Source organism: Tenrec ecaudatus, chromosome 8 (genome assembly GCF_050624435.1).
Source record: "Tenrec ecaudatus isolate mTenEca1 chromosome 8, mTenEca1.hap1, whole genome shotgun sequence".
Classification (NCBI taxonomy): domain Eukaryota; kingdom Metazoa; phylum Chordata; class Mammalia; order Afrosoricida; family Tenrecidae; genus Tenrec; species Tenrec ecaudatus.
The window spans coordinates 81,918,774-81,943,958 of NC_134537.1; the positions used below are offsets into that span (position 1 = coordinate 81,918,774).

Consider the following 25,185-nt stretch of genomic DNA (forward strand, 5'->3'; position numbering starts at 1 on the left):
ACAGCAATACTGAATCGTGTAATTTATAACAAATGCAAACAAACTAGATCAATCTTGCTTAAATATTTTAAACCTTACTATTATTGTGGATTTGATATTATCATATGAAATTTCTGAAAAGTAAATCTACGCATACTTAGATGAGAATCCTATGCAGGGTCCCTCCTAAGGCGAGCATTTGATTTTGAATGCTGAGAAGTGCTGAGTGAACAGAATTGGGCAGTAACTGCCTGCAGCAGGCTGGCAGAGTGGCAGAGAGCAGTGAGAGGGGAATGGAAGGGGAGATTTCGGGTCCTAACTGCTGATGAGCGTCTGTGGGCTGCACCACAGCCAGAGCTGTGCTCGAGACTTACCTGGCTTCTGTATCACTGCATTGCAAGCATTTGCGATTTCTTCTCGCTTTGCTTCATCTGGGTACTGATTTTCATTGAAGTAACTGCAGAGGTAACCAATAAAGATACGGTGTTTTAATTTTATTTTTTGTTATACATTATCATTAAGACATCAACCTGCCTGTGTGATCACGAGGTGCTGAAGGGATCAGGTATCAGGCATCATCAAAACAAAAAAATCCTATCATTGTGAATGAGGGAGAGTGCGGGGTGGAGACCAAAGCTCATCTGTACGCAGCTGGACGGCCCCTTACAGAAGAGTCACAGGGAGGAGACGAGCCAATCAGGGTGCAGGGTAGCAATGATGAAACATACAACTTTCCTCTAGTTCCTAAATGCTTCCTCCCCACCCCATTCTCCCACTATCATGATCCCAATTCTACCTTACACATCTGGCTAGACCAGAGGATGGACACTGGTACAGATAGGACCTGGAAACACAGGGAATCCAGGACGGGTGATCCCTTCCGGACCAGTGGCGAGAGTGGTGATACGGGGAGGTAGGAGAGTGGGTGGAATGGGAAGGGGAACCGATTACAAGGATCTACATATAACCTCCTCTCTGGGGGATGGACAACAGAAAAGTGGGTGAAGGGAGACGTCAGACAGTGCAAGATATGGCAAAAGAATGATTTATAAATTATCAAGAGTTCATGACGGAGGCGGGAGCAGGGAGGGGAAAAATGAAGAGCTGATGCCAGGGGCTTAAGTGGAGAGCAAATGTTTTGAGAATCAAGAGGGCAATGAATATACAGATGTGCTTTACACAACTGATGTATGGATGGATTGTGATAAGAGTTGTATGAGCCCCTAATAAAATTATTAAAATAAAAGACACCAACCCACTGAAAAATATGTTCATTTGTAGGATGTGACAGTGGTGTGTCCAGGCTAGATTGCCCCACAGAACTTCCTGTGATGATAGAAGTGATCTATTTCGCACTGTCCACTACTAACATTTGGCTAAGAACTAAATTTTTTATTGTACCGAATTCAAATTTAAATAGTTACATGTGACTAGTTAGTGGCTGTTGCATTGGACAACACTGATCTAGACATCGGTGCTCTTCCTTAAAAGGCGTCAGTGGCAGGACATTTATTTTCCACACATGGGGATAACTGCAGTCACAAGAGTTGTGTTAATCTGAAGTGCTGTCATCTTTGAGTTAAAAAAAAAAAAGAAAAAAGATTTTTATCCTTAGGCGCTGGATACTTAAGTTCAGGAAACAATCACTTGTCAAATTCTATTCCTACCATCTCTTCAGGGGTTTCCCAGGCCCTGTAATCTAGACTTTTCTATTCTCTCCATCACTCTTGCCTCAACACAGGTGGGAATGCTTTCTTATTGTAACTAAACACTGGAGGCTCCTGACCCTTCTCATAACCCACCATCACCACCCTCCTCCCCACAGCCTCCGGTGGCAGGTGTGCCTCAGTCAATAATATTTTATTATTCTAGTCTTGCCAACCACCACCTTCCAGATGGTCTCCTGCTTTATTTCATGATGAAGTATCTAAATTTTTTAATTCATTTATCACTTTGGGTACAGCAACATTTTCTGTGTCAGTGTCCTGATAACTTGCCTATTCCTAAAAACCTTCTTTGGACTCTACTTCTCCTTACTAGGCCACAGGCACTTTGGACCCACTCCATAACCTAGCAGCACTGGCAGCACCTAGGAGGAGCCTAAAGTACAGAATCTCAAAGCCCATCTCAGACCTACTGAATCAGAACCTGAATTTTACTATGAGCACCAGATGACTTAAATGTATATTAAATTCTAAGATGTATCAAATGAGTTCAATTCATTTAAACCCAATAATAAATACAGATATTAATAATTTAATATTACCTATTTGGCACTGTGGATAAAGAAGGGAAATACAGCTCCTGACTTCAGGAGTTTACAGTCAACTGGAAATTCATATATGCTTCTGGTAAAACGCAATACATGTACGAACAGACTGCTATGAGAGCACAGAAAAAGATGGGCTCTGTCCAGTGCTATCTTCAGGAGCGTGGGAAGCCTTCAAGAGAGAGTGCTATCTGAGTAGGTCTTGTAGGTGTGAAGGATATGGCAAGGCAGAAAGGAACAGGAAAAGCATTCCATGTAACAGGAGCAACATGTGCAAAGGTAAAAATGTAGGGAGAATCTTGAAGATTCTGAGACTACATGAGAGTTCTGGGTTAGGACACAGGGTTCAGAAGACATGAGGATGAGCCAAGTGTGAGGAATGGTGCCTGTTCTGACGGACACCTGAAAGAAATGTGGACCCCTAGAGGTTTTCAAGACAGGAGAAGGATACGCTCATCAGTCATTTAAAAAGCTAACAGATCTAAGGCTCAACTCCTAGAACTCCACCTCCGTAATCTCAAATCCTCAAATCTCCCAACTTTCTACTTACTTATTGCTCCTCTTCAAAAGAATTTGTTCTTTACCTTGAAAAAAGATCTCCAATTCCTTCTCTACCATACTATATAAAAAAAAATTTTTTTTAACCTATCGGTTTACCTATCGGTTTTCTGGCCTCAGCTCTCTTTGGTAGCCTGAACTCCACAGCAAGGCAAATCCACAGTACTCTTTAGAAGAGGAAACATGCGTTATTTCACCTTTCTGGCCTCCTACCACACCAGGCCAGCCAATCTCCTGCCCAGCAGAAATGCCTCAGGAACACCAAGTGTTCCTGGATAAAGTCATAAACAGGGCCAACTGGTTTCTTTACTAAGGCGTGATCTTCAGCCTTCACCGGGCACTCCTTTCTGCCGGAATTCCTTCCCTCCTGGCTAAGCAGTTGCTTTCAGGCTCCTCCTTTTCACCCCACCTCCCTCCACTCTCAAGTCACAAGGCCTCACGCTCACCACTGTCACTTTTGCAGACGCCCTGCCTTCTCTGCTAGCAAAGTGGACATTATTTAAAAGGAGTGTGCTTAATTTTTAGCTTCTCAACTTCTAATCTTCTCAGAATCACAGCTCTTCTTTCCCGCAGAGGAAGAGAATTCTATTCCCAATAAAGGCCCACTTCTCCATTTGCAGCAGGAGCATTACATGGTTACGCTCGTTTTTGTAGGGCTAAAGCGAGTTTGGCAGTTGTGACAACAGCTGAGGGTTTAAAGTAAACGGAAATCCGGATGGGGAAGGCGATGGAAAGGACATCCAGGAAGGTAGTAATAAAGCCCATCCAAGACAGGCTCCGGAACAGCACACACTGCTTATCATTCACCTTCAAACATGTTAACCTTCAGACTGTTTCAGATAAATAGATGTTTTGACTGTTACAAGGTGCATACATTATTATAAACATGGCTCTGCCCAAGACTATAAAAGGGACCTGTTTCTGAAGTGGAACTTCGAAGTTAAAACACACCATCTACACATTTTTTTAAGCCAAGAGTAAGCAATACAGCCTAAGCAGAAATCTTCAGGTAGCAATAAGAAGAGCAATACAAATAAACCGTGGGGCGCTACACTGTCACAGACAAAGGGCACTGTCAGCTCAGTGATCAGTGAGTAGTGTCACAGAACGAAACCAAATGATCATTTTGCCAGACAATGACAGCAAAGAATTAAAATGGAAAGTGGAAAAATAATTTGCATGAGGTGAGCGAATCCATACGCTATAACAAATGGAAATGGCCTTGAAGTACCTTCCTTTCAAGAACACTGAAGTCTATACAAATTGCAGCTAGAAAATTCCTCCTTTTGTGTCTCGTTGTGCATACAGAAAAGCAAGCCTGATTCCCAAGCCAGGGGTAATAATGGCACACAAATAAACATTTTCTTCTGTGTGCGTACGTGAACTATTTCAGCTGGAGAGATTTGGGATGTCTCCATTTTAGATATTCAAAATAATGGTTGCAGACTTGTCAGGCATCACCCACTACCTACGATTCAGTGTGCTTCTCTCCACCACCAAGCAAAATTCCCATGCAGGTGACGTCATTTTTTGAAGAAAGAAAACTCATTGAGAAGAAGAACAAAGGACACCATTTTCGGACACATTTGGAACATAACTGATCTGTTCCATCTCCTGTTGGAGAGCTGCTGGGTGTTAACGGGCCCTGGAGATGGGGGAGGGGGTGGTGGTGTGGAAGAACAAGGATGAACGGGGCTCAATAATTTAAATTTCCCATTTGAAAACTTACTTCTATTTTAAACAACAGGGTAGAGGTAGAAGTGACAAAATTGGCAAACATCTTATCCAAATAGAACAGCAATCTTTTATTTTATTTATTTATTTTTTTGAGTGAGTGAGTGAGAGAGTGAGTTAGTGAGTTAGTGGGAGGGTGAGTGAGTGAGAGAGTGAGTGAGTTAGTGAGTTAGTGGGAGGGTGAGTGAATGAGTGAGCGAGTGAGTTAGTGGGAGGGTGAGTGAGTGAGAGAGTGAGTGAGTCTAGAACAGCTATCTTTTCATCAATAGGAACATTTTCAACTCACCTAAAGGCCAAAAAAGTGATGTTCTATTACATTTTATTTTTTTAATCATTTTATTGGGGGCTCACACAGCTTATCAAATACATCTATTATGTCAAGCACATTTTTATATTTGTTGCCATCATCATTTTCAAAACATTGAGCCTTTGTAATTGGCTCCTCATTCCCCCTCCCTCTCATGAACCCTTGATCATTTATAAATTATTATTATTATTATTTTCTATTATATTTTATCCAAAGTTGTCAAAGTTCCTTTTAAAACTAATCGCTCTATCTTAACACATCCCTGAGAAACAATCAAGGGACTGAGGAAACAGACTGGACAGAGTTAGAAATCCACTATGTACCTGGACTCTTCAATATTTAATGTGGACTTTTATAACCGTCTCTTGCCTCCCAGTGCCACCCTCATCCCCCTACTGCGTTAGGAAGGTGCAGGAAGTGTGAGGGTGTACAGTGTTCCTCCCAAATTCCTGTCCACGATGGCAGGGCAGGCTGGCAGGAACTGGGGAGCTAACAACAAGCACAAGAGAGAAGAAATGTCCCGGATTGGCTGTGGTGAAGGTTGCAACCCTCTGATGAATATGGCTGAACTACTGAAATGTATGATGCGTGCATTATGTCTGCGACACTGTAAAAATACACAAGCTCATTTTCAAAGTCAACTCAGAACTTTAGAATGTGACTTTATCGGGAATCAGGGTCTTTGCCCTGGTGGCACTGTGGTTAGGTGTTGAGCTGCCATCTACTTGCTCGGCAATTTGAAACAACCAGCAGATAGAGCCACAGAAAAAAACTGGGCTTGTTACTCCCACACAGAGTTACAGTCTCAGAAGCCCACAGGTGTTGCTGTGAATCAGCACCGACTCCGTGGCAGTGACTGACTCAGCATCTTTGCAGATGCAACCAAGGCAGCACTGAGATGAGATCACACTAGATCTGAAACTAGACCTACAGTTCTTCACTTAAATGTCCAGCCACCGAGGACTGGGACGTAAATGATAGCATATTCTGAAAATACATTCTATCATTACAAATCATGCTTCAAAGATCATGTAAATGATATTAGATAGTATAAAATTATAAAACAGCATAATTCTCTTTAAAAAATATACATAACAGAAAAAACTGTGAGGAAATCTATCAATATGATCAGAGTGATTATCTCCGATTATTTAAATTTTCTTTTCACATTTTCTTACATTTCCCCACATTTTCTCTAAGAATGTGCAATTTTTATACCATATATATGTGTGTATGTCATTTTCCAGCACATTTTAAAATGCAGTTTCTGTGGTAAAATTCGGAGCCAAGGCTGTTATTCGGGTCGGCTTATACTTGAGTATATACGGTAATTGAAAAAACAAAAAAAGTAACCCTTGAAGATAAAGCTTGCTGATTCAAAATGTAAGCAACATGGAACTGTATGTATTTATTGGCGCGCAGTGTAGCTGTGCTTGGGGTGAATGCTAACCACTTGTAGACACTTTGCTCTCCGACATAGCTGCCCTCACCTTCAATCTTCCCATTTCCTCCCTGGAGTCCCCGTTTCCTTGTGCCCATCTTTCCTGCCCCTCCTGCCTTCTGAACTGTGCTTTAGGTCAAATGCTGTCCCGTGGTCTCCCATGACTAGCTGTTCTGAAGAGCATGTTTCTTACGAACGCTACACACAGTACAGGCCTACTATATGACTGAAAGATTATCTCCATGAGTTGGGGACATTCTAGGTTTGGAAGGTATCTACGGGCCATAGTTTTGAGGATTCCTCCAGCCTCGCCCACACCAGTAAGGCTGGTCTTTGCCTGGTCTTTGATTGTTCCACGTTTTCCTCATACTCTGTCCCAGACTTTATATTGTGGTCTCAGTCTGAATAATAAGTAGTGGTAACCAAACACCATCCCTGATATAAATCCCTTTTAGTTTTACAAATAAGAGTAATTTGTAAATTTTATAGACAAGAAAAGGCTAAAATATATGTCATTAGTTTGATTACTAAAGAAGCTGTAAGTTTTTATGGATCCACAGTTTCTGAAGGTTCTAAAATAGAAAAGCTGATGAAAACAGAGGGGTTAAAAGTTGAAAATGATTGCTGGCCTACGAACAAGTTAGAGCAAACAGACCCAAGAAGTTAAATTGTTTCATCCAAATTTATAAATGTAACAGAATCCTACAATAGAATTCATTACATAGAAACTTAGCTACACCACACATTAGATGCAGACAAAGATTCAAGAACTTGAAGTAGGATAGATAGATGTCACCAGGCTGACGTCTTCATTTTGCAGGTTGAGGACCTGGAGTTTACAGAGAAGCAGCCAGAGGACTGACTTTCTCCTGACTTTCTCACAGTCAGACAACCTAGAATGCAGGTTTCTTGAATGATTTCTTGGCTCAAAGGAATAGTCATTACTCAGCTAAGACATGTTACTGTTTTAGACTTCGTTATACCTATGTAAAGCAAATTTCTATGTACCACTGAATCATCTAATCTGAAGTCACGTAAATTTTAAAGAGTTCCTGGAAGCAAAATTATATAGCGTCAGTACGAAGCCCCTGATAGCCCTAGGACCGCAGTCCTTTCTCTTCCAGGGGTTTTGTCTTCCCCTGAAAGGAAATCGAATTGCTTTGGAGATAACCAATATCTGACCATACCTTTATTTTTTAAGTAAATCATTTTATTGGGGGGACCCTACCTTTTTATCCTGGGCAGAGGAGAATTTAATAAACCCTAGGACTTCTCAACTTAAACAATTATCAGTATACATCAATATTTATGCCTTTATAAATTAAATCCATAAACTATGGTCAATTGGTTTTCAACAAAAGTACTTCAATGAGGAAAGAATAGTCTCTTTAAAGCAGGAGAATGAAGCTGGGCCCATACCTCACACTATCTATGGAAATTAACTCAAAATGGATCAGCAATCTGAAAAGAAGATTTAAAACGCATAAGACTCTTAGAAGAAAAAGGAGTAATGCTGTATGACTTAGACTTTGACCATGGATTCTTAGATGTGACACCAAAGACAAAACAAATGAAAATGAACTTAATTACAAGCTTTTGTGTATCAGAGGACTTTATCAACAAAGTGAAGAGACAAATATTTTAGGAACCATCTGTCAGACAAGGGTTTACCATCCAGGACACACACACATACACATACATGAGAAGATTCCTTATCTTTAACTCTAATTCCTTATCAACTAACTCCATAAACTTCCGAAGCTCCTTCATATGTAAACACATGCATGTATGCATATAACTTACCAAGAAACAATCTAATAAAAACTTTGGCAAAAGATATGGTATAGTCAGTGAGGAAAACAGCTGGGAATTATGCCAAAAAGCTATACATAAAATGACTGTATGATCAAGCAATCCCATTCCCAGGTACTCACTCAAAAGGAACACACAGACTACTATTCACAACAATCCAAAGATGGAAGCCACCTAATGCCTACCAACAGGTAAAGGGGTTAACAACCTGTGGCATATAGTAAGCCTCCAGGTTAAGACTGTCCTGCATATGGAAAAGAAAGGATGGCCATAGGTCTACTGAATTAAAACTTGAGCTAAATACAGTGGCTTGTAATAAAAACAACCAAATAAAAACATACATTTCGGGAGTAAGCAATGAAGGCAGGAGAGGGGAGAGAGTCCTAGAACTGATTGTGATTACACAACTCATTTTAAAGGCAAGTTAACCATGGGGGTGGGGGGGGAGGGTGTTGGAAATGTCCTAAAATTGATAGTAGTAATAATTGTACAATTCTTCTTGATATTGAACTACTAAATCGTATGATATGTGGAATAGGTGCCAATAAAATGTTAAAAAAAGTAACACATACTCTACTTTGTGATGCTCATGAGAAAAGCAATATGCAGCTTCAGTGGGTCATTGCCTTGGAGAAAGAATGACAACTGCCTTTCACAGTTGAATCACATAGCTGTTAACACTGTGCTAACTGTATCCGGACTTCAGTCACCCTTGTATCATTGCCTCCAAACTGTAAATCTGATGCAAGGGCTGGTGATGCATCAAGGAAAAGGAAAACAACCACGACAAAATACAGAGGAAATGATAACAAATCAGAGAGGTGAAACACCGTTTGCCATAGACAAAGCATTAGGCTGCAGCTGGTCAACAACAGGAACAATTTTAAAGGGCTGAGGATAACAGAACATGGGAGAGGCTCTGCTTCAATGAAAACTACAATTATTTCTAAGCAATACAGTGGTCTAATTATCGAAATGGAAAGACTACTGATAATTTGTTTAGATGATCAACATCACTGTAAACGGGCCTTATTTAGTGCACGAAAAAGTTCCAAGTCTTTTAAATTATTTAAAATTTGCAGGCGCAGCAAGAGCAGGTGATAGTGATGAAGAGTTTGTTGAGAGGTGGGGTGGGTACAATTACTTCAAAGCAATGACAAATCGACACAATTTAAGATTGTAAGATGAAGCAGCAAGTGCAGACAGAAGTGCTGTGATTTTCCTGAAACGTTGAAAAAAACGTTTTGAGGAGGGTAGTCCTTGTCAGAGCAAATATTCAATGTAGATGAGCCTGGCTTATTTTGGGGGGAAGAAACCGCCTACATTCTGAAAGAGAGAAATAAACTCAGGCATAAGACACTGAAAGATAGGCTAATTTTATTGCTTGGCTGTTCCACATTCCAGAATTCCAAGTTCAAGCCTTTGCTTGTGTCTCACTCCTTACATCTGATGGCTCTTCATAGTACGGTGCAGACATGCCCTTTTGTTACAGGAAAGGCAAATGCAAAGGTTTGAGGTCTAAGTATCACCTCTGAAGGTGGTTCCTGGGCCATTTTGAAGCCCTGATGCTGCTGTGGGAGAAAGATCAGGAGATGAGCCCCTCTATAGGTTTACACACTCAAAACCCTACGGCGTGGTTACACTAGTCTAGAGTTGCTATGATTTGAAATCAACTCAATGGCAGTGAGATTGGTTTGCTTTAGATTCAGCTCAACTCTTTAGCCAAGAAAATTCCTTTCAGGATACTCGTTATGCTTGAAAAGGCACCTGAATATCCACACATTTTTTAAAATAATCTTTGCCCCGATATAAAGATCATATTCTCACTCCCAATACCACATTGCTCCTTCAGTCCATGCATCAGGGAATCATAGCCTCTCATAAGGGCCATTTTTCAGGGTGGACTTTCTCATAAGCAGTCAGGGCAACCAGAGATGATGTGATGAGCTTAGGAGTGTTCTGAGGAATTATAACATCCATGGGTGTAAAAAAAAACAAAACATTGCTGTTTCCTGGAATGAAAGGAAGCATTCAAATATGAAAAGATATTGGATTTTGTAAGATGTCAATAAAACTATCATAAAAATACTAATAATTGAAAAAAGAGAAAGGAATGAGAAATTAATTGTGCCAATCTGAGCAGGTTTTTTAGGGTTCTACAACTATTCTATCTATTGTTGTTGTTAGGTGCCACCAATTCGGTTTCAATTCAGATTGACCCTGTGTATGACAGAATGTGACAGTGCCCAGTCCTGGGCCATCCCCACATCTGTTATGTGCAAGGCCACTGTTGTCGCCACTGCTGGCAATCCCCCCCGAAGGGTCTTTCTCTTTTCATCACCCTTCTACTTCCAGGGACGAGAACTCCTGATAACATGTCCAAAAGTACACTTTTGCTTCTAAGGACATTTTGGTTGTACTTCTTCCAATATACATTTTTTGTTCTTTTGGCAGTCCATGGTACTTTCCATATTCCTTGCCAACACCATAATCTAAATGCATGAATTATGCTGCAGACTTCTTTATTCATTGTCTAATTTCCACACACATAAAACATACTTCAAAATCCAAATCCCAAACTCCCGGCTGTCGAGTCATTTCTGATGCACAGCAATTCCACAGGACATGGCAGGTCTGCCGCTGGGTTCCTGGGACTGTAACTCTTTATGGGAGTAGAAAGTCTTGGGCTTTCCCTTGGGGAAGCTGGTCGTTTTGAACAGCTGACATTGTGGTTAGCAGCAGAATGGTTAACCATTATACAACCAGGACTCTTGCAGACGCACAAGAGGCAATTATACACATAACTGGCGTCAGGTGCACTTTAATCCTCAAAGCTACATCCTTGTTCTCTGATACTTTAAAGACGTCTCACACAGACTTAATGCAACTCATCGGGGAACTGCTCTTTCCATGCACTCTGCTTACAGGTGCAAACAAGACGAACTCCTAGACAACTGCAAGCTTTCTCCCATTTATCATGATGCTGGCTATTGGTTCAATTGTGAGGGCTTTGGCTTTCTTTACATTGAGTTACAATCTACTAAAGTCTGTGGTCCTTGGCATTAAGGGAACTATACGTATTCAATCTGTATGCTGAGACGATAATCTGAGAAACTGAAATGTATGAAGGAGAATACAGCATCAGGATAGGAGGATGGAGTATTGACAACCTGCGTTCTGTGTATGACAGCCTTGCTTGCTGAAAATGACAACAAATAAATAACTACCTGAAAACATACACACACTCACACACAACCAAACACCAACATTTCTCCTATAACATCTCTCAAACGAATGAATATCCACACTGAATTCATCAAATATTTGCTCAACTCTCAATTCTATTCCAACAGAAAAAAAAGAATAGGCACAAGGGGGCAGTGTTTTGTTTGCTGGTCCATTGCCTTTCTACTGTCCCCATGAAGTGCAGGTCACTCCAGTGGGAACTGTGGGCCCTTGGAAAGTGAACTGTATCTATCAGATTCACTAGCAATTAAAGCACTGATGTTAGTGTGGGCCTTGCTGCACTGACTTCACCCACCTCTGGCTATGTATCAACTACATCTTCCTCCTCCCTGTTTTGTGAGCCTTTGATGGTAGGAAGTAGGGTGGAGGGTGGTGTGTCAGTAGCTGCTTTGTAAGATTATATTATGTTTAATGCACAAATTGTACTGTGGAAAAGAACCTATTTTAAAAACAGGCTCTGAATTATAAACTGACTATGAAACAGACACTACTCATAACAATTTACTACAGCACGAAGACTGACAGAATGGGATTAATTTGGATCCATCATCTTCTGTTTGGTTTTTCTTACATGCTCAGACTTGGTAAGCGTTTATTTGTTTATTCTTATTTTACAGGATGACTAACTATTGCTAAAAGAATATAGTCTGTATCTAAAATGAGATCTTCCAAAAGATCAACCCAAAATTCTGGTCTCAACAAATTGCAAACAAACCAACTACATACAACAGCATCGATTAAAAAAAAACAAACCAAAGAAACAGGGGTACACTGGCTTGGATTATCCCAATGACTTTCATCAAGGCAGAAGGAGGAACATAATAGTGTGCACATATATAGGGGTGCTTACTACTTTCCTTGAAACCTACCGTATATACTCGAATATAAGCCGACCCGAGTATAACCCGTGGTACCTAATTATAACCTGGGAAACCGGAAAACTGATTGACTCGAGTATAAGCCTAGGGTGGGAAATGCAGGATGTGAATTAACACAGAGACCAGACGGGAGAGATGGAGTGCAGCCACACATCCTTATCAGTTCAGCTGCCGGCATAAGTGAATCACTACGGTGCTTCTGCGAATTGGAGCCGTCCACGTCATAGGATGGCTCTGACTGGTTAGATGTGAGTAAACAAACATTCAAAGCCCTGCAGTGTCAGCGGGGCTTTGAATGAACAGTGGAGGAACGGCAATCACCCGTGAGATGTTATACCTCGCTGGGGTACCACTGATCTGTGTATAAGCCAAACCCGTTTTTCAGCACAAAAAATGTGCTGAAAACTCGGCTTATACACGAGTATATACGGTAGATTCTTCTTTCTGTATCTTGAGTTTCCTATAGTTTTGGGGGTTTTTTGGTTTTTAAAAATCATTTTATTGGGGGCTCTTACAACTCTTATAAAATCCATACATCCATGTGTCAAGCACATTGGTACATATGTTGCTATCATCATTTTTAAAACATACTCTTTCAACTTGAGCTCTTGTTATAAGCTCATTATTCCCCTCCCTCCCTCATGAACCCTTGATAATTTATAAACTATTATTATTTTCATATCTAAGACTTACACTGACTGCTGTCTCCCTTCACCCACGTTTCTGTTGTTTGTCCCCCTTGGGGGCATGTTACACATCTATCATTGTGATTGGTTCCCCCTTTTTCCCCATGACCTGCCCTCTACCCTCATGGTATCACTACTCTTATTATTGTTCCTGAGGGGTTTATCTGTCCTAGATTCCCTGTGTTAACAACTCCAGCCAGACCAGTGTACATCCTTTGGTCTAGCTGGATTTGTAAGATAGAACTGGGGTCAAGATACTGGGGTAAGGAAGCATTAAAGAAATATAAGAATGTTCTAGATTTCATTGGTGCTATACTGCACCCTGACTGGATCATCCCTTCCTTGTGACTCTTCTATGACAGAATGTCCAACTGTCTACAGATGGGCTTTGGGTCTCCACTCTGTCCCCTCCAGCCCCCCCCCCCACCATGCCGCATCAATATGATTGTCTGTTCTGGGTCTTCTAGGCCTGATACTTGGTCCCATTGATACCTCATGATCACACAGGCTGGTGTGCTCCAAAATTTTTTTTGGAAGGGGGGTTATTGTTTGTTCCCGATAGTTCTTTTTTTTAATCGTTTTATTAGGGGCTCGTACAACTCTTATCACAATCCATACATACATCAATTGTGTAAAGCACATCTGTAAATTCATTGCCCTCATCATTCTCAAAACACTTGCTCTCCACTTAAGCCCCTGGCATCAGCTCATTTTTTTCCCCTCACTCTCCGCTCCTCCATCGCTCATGAGCCCTTGATAATTTATAAATTATTATTTTGTCATATCTTGCCCTGTCCAACGTCTCCTTTCACCCACTTTTCTGTTGTCTGTCCCCCAGGGAGGCGGTCACATGTAGATCCTTGTAATCAGTTCCCTGTTTCCAACCCACTTTCCCTCTAGCCTCCCAGTACTGCCACTTACACCACTGGTCCTGAAGGGATCATCTGTCCTGGATTCCCTGTGTTTCCAGTTCCTATCTGTACCAGTGTACATCCTCTGGTACAGCCAGACTTGCAAGGTAGAATTTCGATCATGATAGTTTGGGTGGGTGGGGAAGGGGAAGGGGAGGAAAGCATTTAGGAACTAGAGGAAAGTTGTGTTATTCATTGTTGCTACATTGCACCTTGACTGGCTCGTCTCCTACACTAGACCTCTCTGCAAGGGGATCTCCAGTGGCTGACAAATGGGCTTTGGGTCTCCACTCTGCACTTCCCCCTTCATTCACTATGGTAAGATTGCTTTGCTCTGATGATGCCTTATAGCTGATCCCTTCGACACCTCATGATCTCACAGGCTGGTGTGCTTCTTCCATGTGGGCTTTGTTGCTTCTGAGCTAGATGGCCACTTGTTTACCTTCAAGTCTTTAAGGCCCAGACACTCTATCTTGTGATAGCCGGGCACCATCAGCTTTCTTCACCACATTTGCTATTCACCTGCTTTGTCTTCAGTGGAAGGTGAGCATCTTAGAATGCCAATTTAATAGAAGAAAGTATTCTCGCACTGAGGGAGTACTTGAGTGGCGGCCCAATGTCCTACTGCTACCTTAATACTAAACCTATAAATATATGCACATAGATCTACCATATATACTCATGTATAAGCCGAGTTTTACAGCACAAAAAATGTGCTGAAAAACTGGGGTTCGGCTTATACATGGGTCAGTGGCATGAATTGATGCCATCTGGTCAAGCCCGACTAACAAAAGGAGCCCGACTATGAAACCTGACATGGAGTCAATAGCAAAGTGGGTTCAAGATGCATGGGAACACATTCCAGAAGACATGGTGCGACGTGCCTTCCAGAAATGTAGTATTAGTAATGCTATGGATGGCAGTGAAGACTGCGCTTTGTATGAAAATGACAGCAGTGATGATGATGACGGCGATCTCAGTGAGGACAGCGTCTATGATGCCCTCACACCAGCTGAAGCTCTGCATTGGGATACGGATGCTGATGAGGAATCCAGTTTTGAAGAATTTTAACTCTTTACATTTTAGCTTGGTTGCTGATTGAGCTCAGGGAATAGTAGTACTCTTAAGGTATCATTGTTGATACTTATTGTTTTTGTTGAACCTGTTTTCCACTTACTGTGCTGGTTTACTAATGTTAAATGACTTGTCCTTTTATTTATATATATTTTAAAAATAAATATTTAAATACATTACCCCACTGATGTCTCAATTTTTAGTAATTTTATTTTCATTTGTTTTGATTATTGAAACTCACCAATAGCTTCTGCATTTTCCACTCTAGGTTTATACTCGAGTCAATCAATTTTTCTGGTTTCCCAGGTAATAATTAAGTACCTCGGCTTATACTCGGGTCAGCTTATATTCAAGTATATACAGTATTTCCCCAACCTCATATAAAAATATATTTACATATGTACATGTCTTTATCTAGACCTCTACAAATGCCCTTTGCCTCCCAGCTCTTTCCTCTATTTCCCTTGACTTTCCTCCTATCCCACTATCATGCTAAGTCCCCACCAGGGTTTCAGCAATTCCTCTTGGTTACATTACCCTTGATCATGCCCTACCAGGCCTCCCACACCCACCTCACCACCAATTTGGATCACTTGTTGTTCCCTTGTCCCTGGGTTTGTTAACATCACTTCCTTTCCCCCTACTTCCCCTTATCCCATGTCCCCCTGGAACTGTCCGTCCCGTTGTTTCTTCCTCCAGATTGTTCATCCTAACTTATTTAGACAGACCTGCAGAGATAAAAAACATGTACAAAAAGAAGACAGAGCAAAACCAAGCAACAACATACAACAAAACAACAACAACAAACCGGAGACACAGTGTGGGAATTGTGCCCGATCTGATCCCTCCACACCAAGGCAAAGCACTGGGGGAGTGCAGTGGAACAGCAAGGGAATGGAGCAGCAAGGTCCCCAGGGAATGCTGAAGGTGGACTTTGGGGCCAGGGCGTGGTGCCCCAACAGACTGGACTGGAAAATACTCCTAAAGGCCAACAAATGATCCTTGAACTAACTACAAGCTTTTCTTTCTTGTTGTATTTTGTTTTGTTCTGTGTCAGTGGTTTGTTGTTTCTGATAGTTTTTAAGAGTTGATCAAACGACCTTTGTTATAAAACAGGTAACTCTTCAAATTGCCTTTCAAAAAGAAAAATTAGGAGTGGGGGTGGGGTGGGAGGAAGGAAAAAAATTAAAAGAAAAATTATTTCTGATTAAAAGGACAACTGCCAGAGTTGGAAGGTTATCTTACTTGTCACATGCAAGTTAAACACAGTCCTTCAGAAGAAATCTGGGAAGCAGTAGTGTTCCAAATGAAACCTTTTGATGATAAACCAAGTCTTCTAATCCCAGTAAAATGTTAAGTATATGATAGTCTCAAGAGGGTTAGCATCACAGGTTAGTCTGGCCTGCTACTGGACGACATGTCAAAGTTGGATCCAATAAAATATTTACATGTTGCACTATTATGATTGGGGTTTCTATGATGCCCAGGTTTTCAAAGTACAGTCTGATGGCTACATTCTTAGACATCTTACATCATTGCAAATGCACAGTCCGCCAAGTTTTCCAATACCCCGAATTTCAAAATATGTGAAATTCACTCACAAGTCCATATTCTACCAACTTCAAACTTTTAAACATGAAGGACATACATATTCTTTTGGATATACTGTGAATGTTTAGTCTAATAATTATACCTTAGTGCATTACTGTAAATTGCATAAAAGACAACATCTGTCTTGTTAATTATTGTATCTTGTCCTCACCCAGAAATTTGTAAAAGTATTTGTTAAATTTAAAGTAGGAAAAAATCACCAATTTTCCCATGAAGATTTACCTTAAGGTTGACTTTATTATTTTTATATATTAATATTTATAATAGTTGAATCTATGATGAATCATATACTTGATTGGTGAGTCAGTAAAAACAATACTAACACCAACATTTACTTAATTATATTTCATTTCCTTGCAAACTGGGGCAAAGAATCTATATAAAGATGGGAAGAACTTTTAATCTGCCTTCAAAAAACACTGTGATAATTTCTCTTTTGGCTATTTCTGTTTGACCAAAAAGGAACCAGGAAGTATAATTTGCCAATTTTAAAATGCATTTAAGGTCAGTTCATCTTCTTACTGGCTATGAGAAATGGATTGGGATAACTTTACCTGTCAATAAGTGGGAAAGTTTTGTTGTTTTTTTCCTCAAATAGTCTAATGGATTGAAATGAGGTCATGCTCAGGCTGCTGCTGTCTCTTATAAATGTTAAGCACTTCCTTCTATTTGCTAATACGGGAGGTGTAGTTCATTCTGTTCCACCTGAGTCATTCCACAAGGAGTAAGAAAAAGGGTAAACTTCTTTTAAAATTCAACTTCCAGCATCCATTAATTCCAAAATGTACAGTGCATTCCTCCAGAATTTTCTATCCTAGAATAGCTATGACATCAGAAGAGAGGGAAGGCAAGACAAGCTCACCATAGGGTGCAGTGATAGCCAAACACCCTCAGGGAGCGTGAGCAGAGAGCCTCAGTCCTCACGCAGTTCAGAGCAAGATGAGCAGTAGGTTTTAGAGGGCCCCACTTGGCTTCTGTAGTGACTGCTCTCAGAAAAATATGCTTGCAGCTAAGAGGGAAAAAGGATGAGGCAGTTGAAAGTCACTTTTCTGCTAATTTTGAGTGGATGTTTTTTATTATTCAATCACTGAATTATTATTTATCACTGAGCTGAATCAAGGCATTACAACTTTAACAAAAATTTTAAAATATTTTTTTCTTCTACCCATGTAGCAGAAAGGGGAGAATAAATCCTAATTTTGTAAAAGCTGTAGGATCTTCCTAAATTTTTAATTCAGGCAAGCTCAAAGGTGGTGTGCTATATTGTGGGCTGATTGAATACAACTAAACCAAAACCCCAGCCTGCAGGAGCTCAGACGCTACACCTTTAAAACACATGGTTAAAAAAAATTTTTTTCAGGGAAAATTATTTAACAGTGAAGAAATTACTATCCATTCTGTCAAGACTGTTGCGCAAATGTTCTTCCTAACAATGCATCTCTAAAATAAAAGCCAATAGGAAAAATTTCTTCATAATTTTAAAACAATATTCTTTTAAAATACAAGTCAGCAAGGGAAAATGAATCAAATACCATTTTGTCAACTGAAAAGTACTAGAACTTTATTAGATGTTTGCTAGAAAAGGGACTATAATTTAGTTTCTGTCTTACAAAAGGAATGGTGGGAATAGTTTTCAAAACATTTTCAACTTTTTAATATCCAGAATGTTTTCACAAATTTTAACCCCAAAATCGACATGTACAAAAAGAATTAACACACGAAATTTGGGAAACAGTGGCACAAATTCTGAAAAATTAGTTACTGGTAAGATATTCAAAAATATTACAGTAATAAATTCTATGTAGGCAAAATGAGAAGCTTTGAGAAAAGCAAACACTTCCAAGATGACAGCATCAAGTTTTCTACATCTTGCTATCAACTTATCCGTCCTCCTTTCCTGCTCGACTGAGGAGCATACACTCAAGGTTTTTACTTTCTCAGGTGGCTTTGCACAAATTGTTTGCATGCCAAGCATGTTTTCTCCACCCTATCTCTTGTCCCACTATCAGAATGGAGGAATCACAGAAGCGGCTGTGGGGTTTATTAGGGAAATACAGGGTTACAACTTGGAATCAGAATCAAAAAGCATGTGGGCAATATCCTTTTCTCCAGTACAGGGCAGCCCCACGGGGGTGGGGGGTGGGGGAGCAGGGGTTGCGGGTGAAGCAGACACAACACAGCACACACCCCCAGATTCTTCTGGCCATGTGGGGTTCCCATCTGCCCTTAAGGGCATGCTCCTCCAGGCATACCCAGGGCAAGTCTCTACTTCCTTGACCTGGCCTCCATCCTGCTTGGGCAAATGTTACAAAACTTTTAAGCCTGTTGCTAAGTACCTGGAGGCACCTCACAAGAAAGCTTCTAACCTAAAGGTGCTCAGATCTCTTGTTTAGAGTGTTGACACACCCACTCCTCCTTGTCATTTCATGCTGTTGCTGGTGTTAATTGTTCCCTTTCTGTCTCTTGGGTCTTGGTAATTCTCATCATAGTCTCCTCAGTTCGAAAAGACACACTCCACCCGGGTTCTTCTTTCTTGGTGACCATGAATGAGGTCTTCCCTTTGCTTCTGTGAATGGTTTCCATTAAGCTTCACACTCCCACTCTTACATTCACTGCCACGGAGTCAGCGCTGACTCACAGAGATCCTATACGACAAGGCAGAACCACCTCTACAGGTTTCTGAGACTGTAACTCTTTCCAGTTAGGAGAAAGTCCTATCTTTCTTCCACTTTAAGCCAACCAGAATACAAAACTGACCAATCCTCTCTTTAGGGTTTGTATACACCTTATTTGCAAAGTGTTACCTCTGGAAAGGTTCCATACTAGTTATTTGCATTATGAGCAGTGTGTTCAATCCCCTCCTTGGGTCACAAGCACCTTATTCATAGTGTAATCCAATTATTGTGTGGCACCGTTCTAAGGCTAAAAGGACACTATTTAGTATTACACCAGATATGGGTACTATGTATTATTGCTTAGCACTTGCTATGCATGTCCTTGGTATTAAACCACAACAATCCTTTAAGATAGGTACAATTAGTATAGTCATGTTACAAGTAATTTTCAAAGGATAGCTAAGAGTTGAGACTAAAATCAGAGCCTATATTCTTAACCACCATGTCATTAGAAACAGACAAAAAGTAGCATAGAGTTTATAACTTTTCAACACTTAACGCAATTAACTTATTGAAACCGTATTATCTCTTTCAATTTTTATCTGTGTTTTTATAGTATTACTCTCTTTTGCTTAACATGATTTCACTTACATTATTCCTAAATCCATAGATCACACCTGTCATTTTATCAAACTTCCCTTTTAATAAGTCTATTCTCATTGGCTTGGCCACTTGTTAAAAATCTATCATACTTAAAGACAAAGAAACTTTAAAATGTTATAATGGATTTCCTATCTAAATAAAATAACTACTTTGGCCAGACATGGCTGATCACGATTCTGGATGTGAACAATACATTTTCTTCAGCTAATTTACTCAACTGAGCGGCAACATAAGAAATAAGAAACGGCTACCAAAAGATATAGCACCTTAAGTCGCTGAAGACAATGGGTGCACAAGCAAATGTGGTGAAGGAAGCAGATAGTGTCTAGCTACTAAAAGATATAGCACCTGAAGATAAACAAGCAGCCATCTAGCTGAGAGACAACAAAACCCACATGAAAGAAGCACACTAGCCTGTCCCGACTAGATCACTGAGGACAAACAGGGTGCATAAGCAAAAGTTGCGAACAAAGCTGATGGTGTCCGGCTATCAAATGATATAGCATCAGGGGTCTTAAAGGCTTGAAGACAATCAGGTGGCCATCTAACTAAGAAACAACAAAGCCCACAAGGAAGAAGCACACCAGCCTACCCTGAAGCAAACACTGAAGACAAAGCGGGTGCATGGCAAGTGAGGTAAAGAAAGCTGATGATGCCCAGTTGTCAAAATATAGAATCTGGGGTCCCATAGGCTGGAAGATAAACAAGGGGCCATCTAACTGAAGAACAACAAAGCCCACATGGAATATGCACACCAGCCTGTGAGATGACAAGATATTGAAGGGATCAGGTATCAGGCATTAAAGATAAAAAAAAATCATAGGATTGTGAATGAGGGAGAGTGCAGAGTGGGGACCCAGGGCCCATCTGGGGGAAATTGGACATCCCTTGCAGAAGGGCTGTGGGGAGGAGATGAGCCAGTTAGATTGTAGTGTAGCAAGGATGAAACATAAAATTTTCCTCTAGTTCTTGAATGCTTCCTCCACTCCCCACCCCCCACCCACTTATCATGATCCCAATTCTACCTTACATAACCGGCTGGACTGGGAGATGTACACTGGCAGGGATAGGAACTGGAAATACGGGGAATCCAGGACAGATGAGCCCCTCAGGAACAGTGGTGAGAATGGCAATATCAGGAAGGTGGAGAGAGGGTGAGGGAGAAAGGGGAAACAGATGACAAGGTCTACATGTAACCTCCTCCCTGGAGGATGGACAGCAGAGAATTGGGTGAGGAAGACATTGGATGGTATAAGATATGATAAAATAATAATTATTTACAAATTATTGAGGGTTCAGGGGGAGGGGGATGGGGAGGGAGGGGAAAATGAGGAGCTGATGCCAGGGGCTCGGGTGGAGAGTGGGTGTTTTGAGAATGAGGATGGCAACATATGTACAAATGTGCTGGACACAAATGATGTATGTACAGATTTCAAAGAGTTGTATGAGCCCCTAATAAAATGATTAAAAATAAATAAATACGAAAATAAAATCTATATTTATTTACAACTATAAAGCAGTGCACAAAGTTTTAATCTAAGAGATAAACTGAAAAATAAGAGAAGACAATTTCTTCTAAATAGTGAAAACATGCTTTTTGGAGTATTCATAGGTGTCCAATGGTTGCCTGATTTTTTTCTAACCAAAAAAAGGGAAAACATGAGTATTTAGTTCTCTCATTTTATAGGGAAGAACAGAATTCTAATTTCCTAGGCTTATAAATGAGATGGAGTAACACAGTGGCTGCAACACTAGTTTCAAACATGACAATTGTGAGAGATGGCACAGGTCTGGGTAGTGTTTCCTTGAGTCAAAGAAACAACAGAGTTAGAAAATGCAGGTGAATCATTGCTTTCTTTGCATCCTCAGATTGCAGTACCCTCAGAGTATCTCATTATTCTAATATACTAACACAGGAGTTGAGAGAACCAGAATATAAACAGATTTTACTGAGATTATGTTCATATACATTAAACATGGTCTACAGAACGTGGTGATCGTGGAGATGATGTTATTCGCTGAGGTTAACCTGTTGGTGCTACTATGCTTCTTGTTGTTCGGTGATGTCAAGTAGCTTCTGACTCATATGCTTGTGTATTCAGAACAAAGCACTGTCTAGTTCCATGCCGTGTTCACAACCACGGCTATGCTTGGCTTAGTCTTTCAGCCACTATGTCAATCCATCAAATAAAAATTTAGAAAGATAAAATTCAGTAAGCTTTTTATTATTTTTTAAAGCACATTAAGTGGTTCAAATGCTGTGTGGTTCTCATTTCTTCTACACATTTAATCATTTAGTTGATCTCTTTGAACTAAACCTTCTGAGCTGAAAGTGTAAAACGAGAGCAGGATAAATGTGACAATCTTTAAGTTTCCTCCCTTATTCTGAGAAGGAATGATGACCAAATGTAGGTAAAAGAAACCAAAGCCAAGTTCTTACACTGAATCAGTGGCCAGGAAATGCAGTTTACATATTTTTGTACAATGAGGGCAAATCAGTACTCTTTATTACTCAAATTCTAAAGGCTAACTTCCAAAGGAAAGGCCGGATAGGCCTCAATCTCTCAGACAAAAACATTGTAAGGATTTTGACTCTCAGCTTTTTCAGATATGGTGTAATGTTAGTAGACAGCATCCGACACAGATTTCTATATAGAAGGAATGAAATCAAAAACCTTTGAGACATGATACAATACAAAACAATGATACTGCTATGAAAGAAAAAAGCAGCATTATCCTTTAAGATTTTTTTGCCTTTTTTTTAATCCTTTAAAATTTAAAAAAGGTTTTTAGAAAGGGGGTAAAACTCATTACAAGTATACAGTTATCTTTCCATTTTTATAGTAACTAAGAAAATCTCAAAACTACATAAAGCAAAACAAGAAAAGTTGTTTTTCTAAAGGTTTCAGTGTCATGAAAGAGGAGCTGGAATGGAGACAACTTCCCGGGCAATATCTCTTAGCTTCGGAGGGTAACTAAAGGCAATAAAGGGATCACTGGACGTAGCACCATAAACAGGGCGAGTTAATATCAATAGCAGGCTACCAAAAGAATAAAAAGGAAACTCATCTTCCAAAGCTACTTCAACTGACCCACACGGCCCCTTTGTCTTTATTTAATTTACGTAGATGACAGTGTTCTACATACAGCCTTGCTGCCAAGTTGTTGTTGTCCTTAAGTGTAGCTGAGTCAGTTCTGACAGTGATTTTTTTGTCTATTCATTACTTTATTGATTAACATTCTTTGTCATTTTAAAATATCATTTTATTGGGGGCTCTTACAGCTATTATCACAATCTATACATCCACCCCTTGTGTCAAGCACATTTCTACATGCGTTGCCCTCACAGTGATCTTATGCACCTCGGAATGGAACACTGCCTGGCCCTGCGCCACCCTCAGAATCGTCCTTTGGCTTGAGACCATGGTTGTAGCCACTGTGTCCATCCAGCGCATGGAGGACCTTCCTTCCTCTTTTTGGCTGCTGCTCCATGTTACAAACATGATGTCTTTCCCCACTGACTGGTCTCTCCTGACAACATGTTCAAAATGCACGAGATGAAGTCTTGCCGACTTTGCTTCTAAGGAGCGTGCTGGCTGCACTTCTTCCCAGACAGACTGGTTTGTTTTGGCAGTCTTTTCAATATTCTTTGCCAGCACCACAGTTCAAACACATCCGTTTTCCTTCAGTCTGTCTTGTTCAAGGTTCAACTTCCATGTGCATCTGAGGCAACTGAAAATACTATGACTTGAGTCAGGCTCAATTTAGTCCTCAAAGTAACATCCTTGCTTTTCAACACATTAACGAGGTCTGCTGCGACAGTTTTACCTAATGCAATGTGTCATTTGATCTCTTGATTGCTGCTTCCAAGAGCATTGATTATTGAATCAATGCTCATGAAAAATGAAATCCTTGATAATTTCCATCTTTTTGTCCATTTACCATGTGTTACCTCTTGTTCCAGTTGTGAGGATTTTGGTTTTCTTTATATTGAATTGTAATCCATACTGAAGGATGGAATCCTTGATCTTCATCAGCAAATGTTTCAAATTCTCCTCACTTTTAGTAAACAAGACTGTCACCCACCAAAATCCAGTACATTATAGAGTTAGGAAACTAAGAAAATAAAACTGCATGCAGGCCAAGGTTTTGATTACTGGCAAAGCAGATTGGGCAAGCTTGCATTACTGTAGTCTAAACCACACCCAGTCTATAGCTAAATATAGAATTCAGTTTCTGGAATGATTGGTCTTCTTAACCTTCACAGCCCAAGTATTCACTAAAAAATTAAAAGTATAAAGGAGGAAGGAAAGAGACTGAAACCAAAGTGCAAGTACTAATAAACTGTGCTGGGAAGAATTCCAAAAGCAGAAAAGACCAATACAATTAAATTACAGAGGCCTCAGGCAACATTCTAGAAACACACTTTACAAACCATCTAATTCTCCCAATATGTATAACATACTCGTATAAAATGCATTTGTTTACTAGGCTATGTCTCTAATTCAGATTATAAAGAGTTGGACATACAGAAGTGAGACAACATTTAGAGTTATAATTTAATTTTGGTTTATTATAGTATTATGGCTATGATTCTATTATTGTTCATGAAGCTCTCCTTTTATTTAAAAAAACTTTTTTTAGATGCTTAAAATTTCTGGGAAGATATATTCTCAAACTGAATTTTTTAATGTGGATTCCTTGCCTGGTGGGAGATCCCTAGGGATTAATTTTTGTAAGATGTTCTGGGCAATGATGAAACCTGAAACAACAAAAATGCTATCTTCATGATTTCGGAGAGTTGGGGGTTGCTAATGATTGTGCTTTATGTTCTAAGATGCTCTTATTTGTTAAAGAGGAAAAATGAAAAGATTCCAAAAAGAACCACCTCCCCCCAAATTATGGATAAATTATTTCCATAAAAATATAAAACAGGAAATATTATAATAACACATTCATACAGAAGTATTTGGTACTTTGCATTCACTTGTCCAGAAACCCTCAGATACAGAATTGTCATTATGCCATGTTTATTAACAATAATAAAAAAGTGGTCCAGACAAATCTAGTTCTCAAGCTGGTGCTTTTAGTACTCTACCTGAGTACTTTCACGTGAATTCCTGTATATAGTCAATATTTCCCCTAAGATTTTTCCATTTTTTTCCATCTTTTTAAATTGGGCCGACTAACTGATAAAGAAATAGGAAAGCACCCTCCGCCTACCTTCCTTCAGACCCAAATTGGCACAATAGCCATCTTTGTTTCTAAGGAGCATTTTGGATGTACTTCTTAGAGGACAAATCTCTTTGTTCTTTTGGCAGTTAATGGTACTTTCAACATTCTTCACCAGCACCATGATTTAAATACATCCATTCTTCCTCAGTCGAAATTTCTTATTCAA

The 25,185-nt window shown here is 40.0% G+C and overlaps 1 protein-coding gene across 11 annotated transcripts in view; it reads right to left on the reverse strand.

Moving 5' to 3' along the window:
* HMBOX1 (homeobox containing 1) overlaps window positions 1-25,185 on the reverse strand; it is a 193,228-nt gene that overhangs the window by 5,148 nt on the left and 162,895 nt on the right. For all 11 annotated transcript variants that reach the window (XR_012785738.1, XR_012785737.1, XR_012785736.1 and 8 more), the window contains one exon: window positions 354-436. Coding sequence is in view for 8 of the 11 variants with exons in the window: in XM_075556451.1 (XP_075412566.1) it covers window positions 354-436 (83 nt within the window). In the remaining 3 variants the exon portion in view is untranslated. The remainder of the gene's footprint in view (window positions 1-353; window positions 437-25,185) is intronic.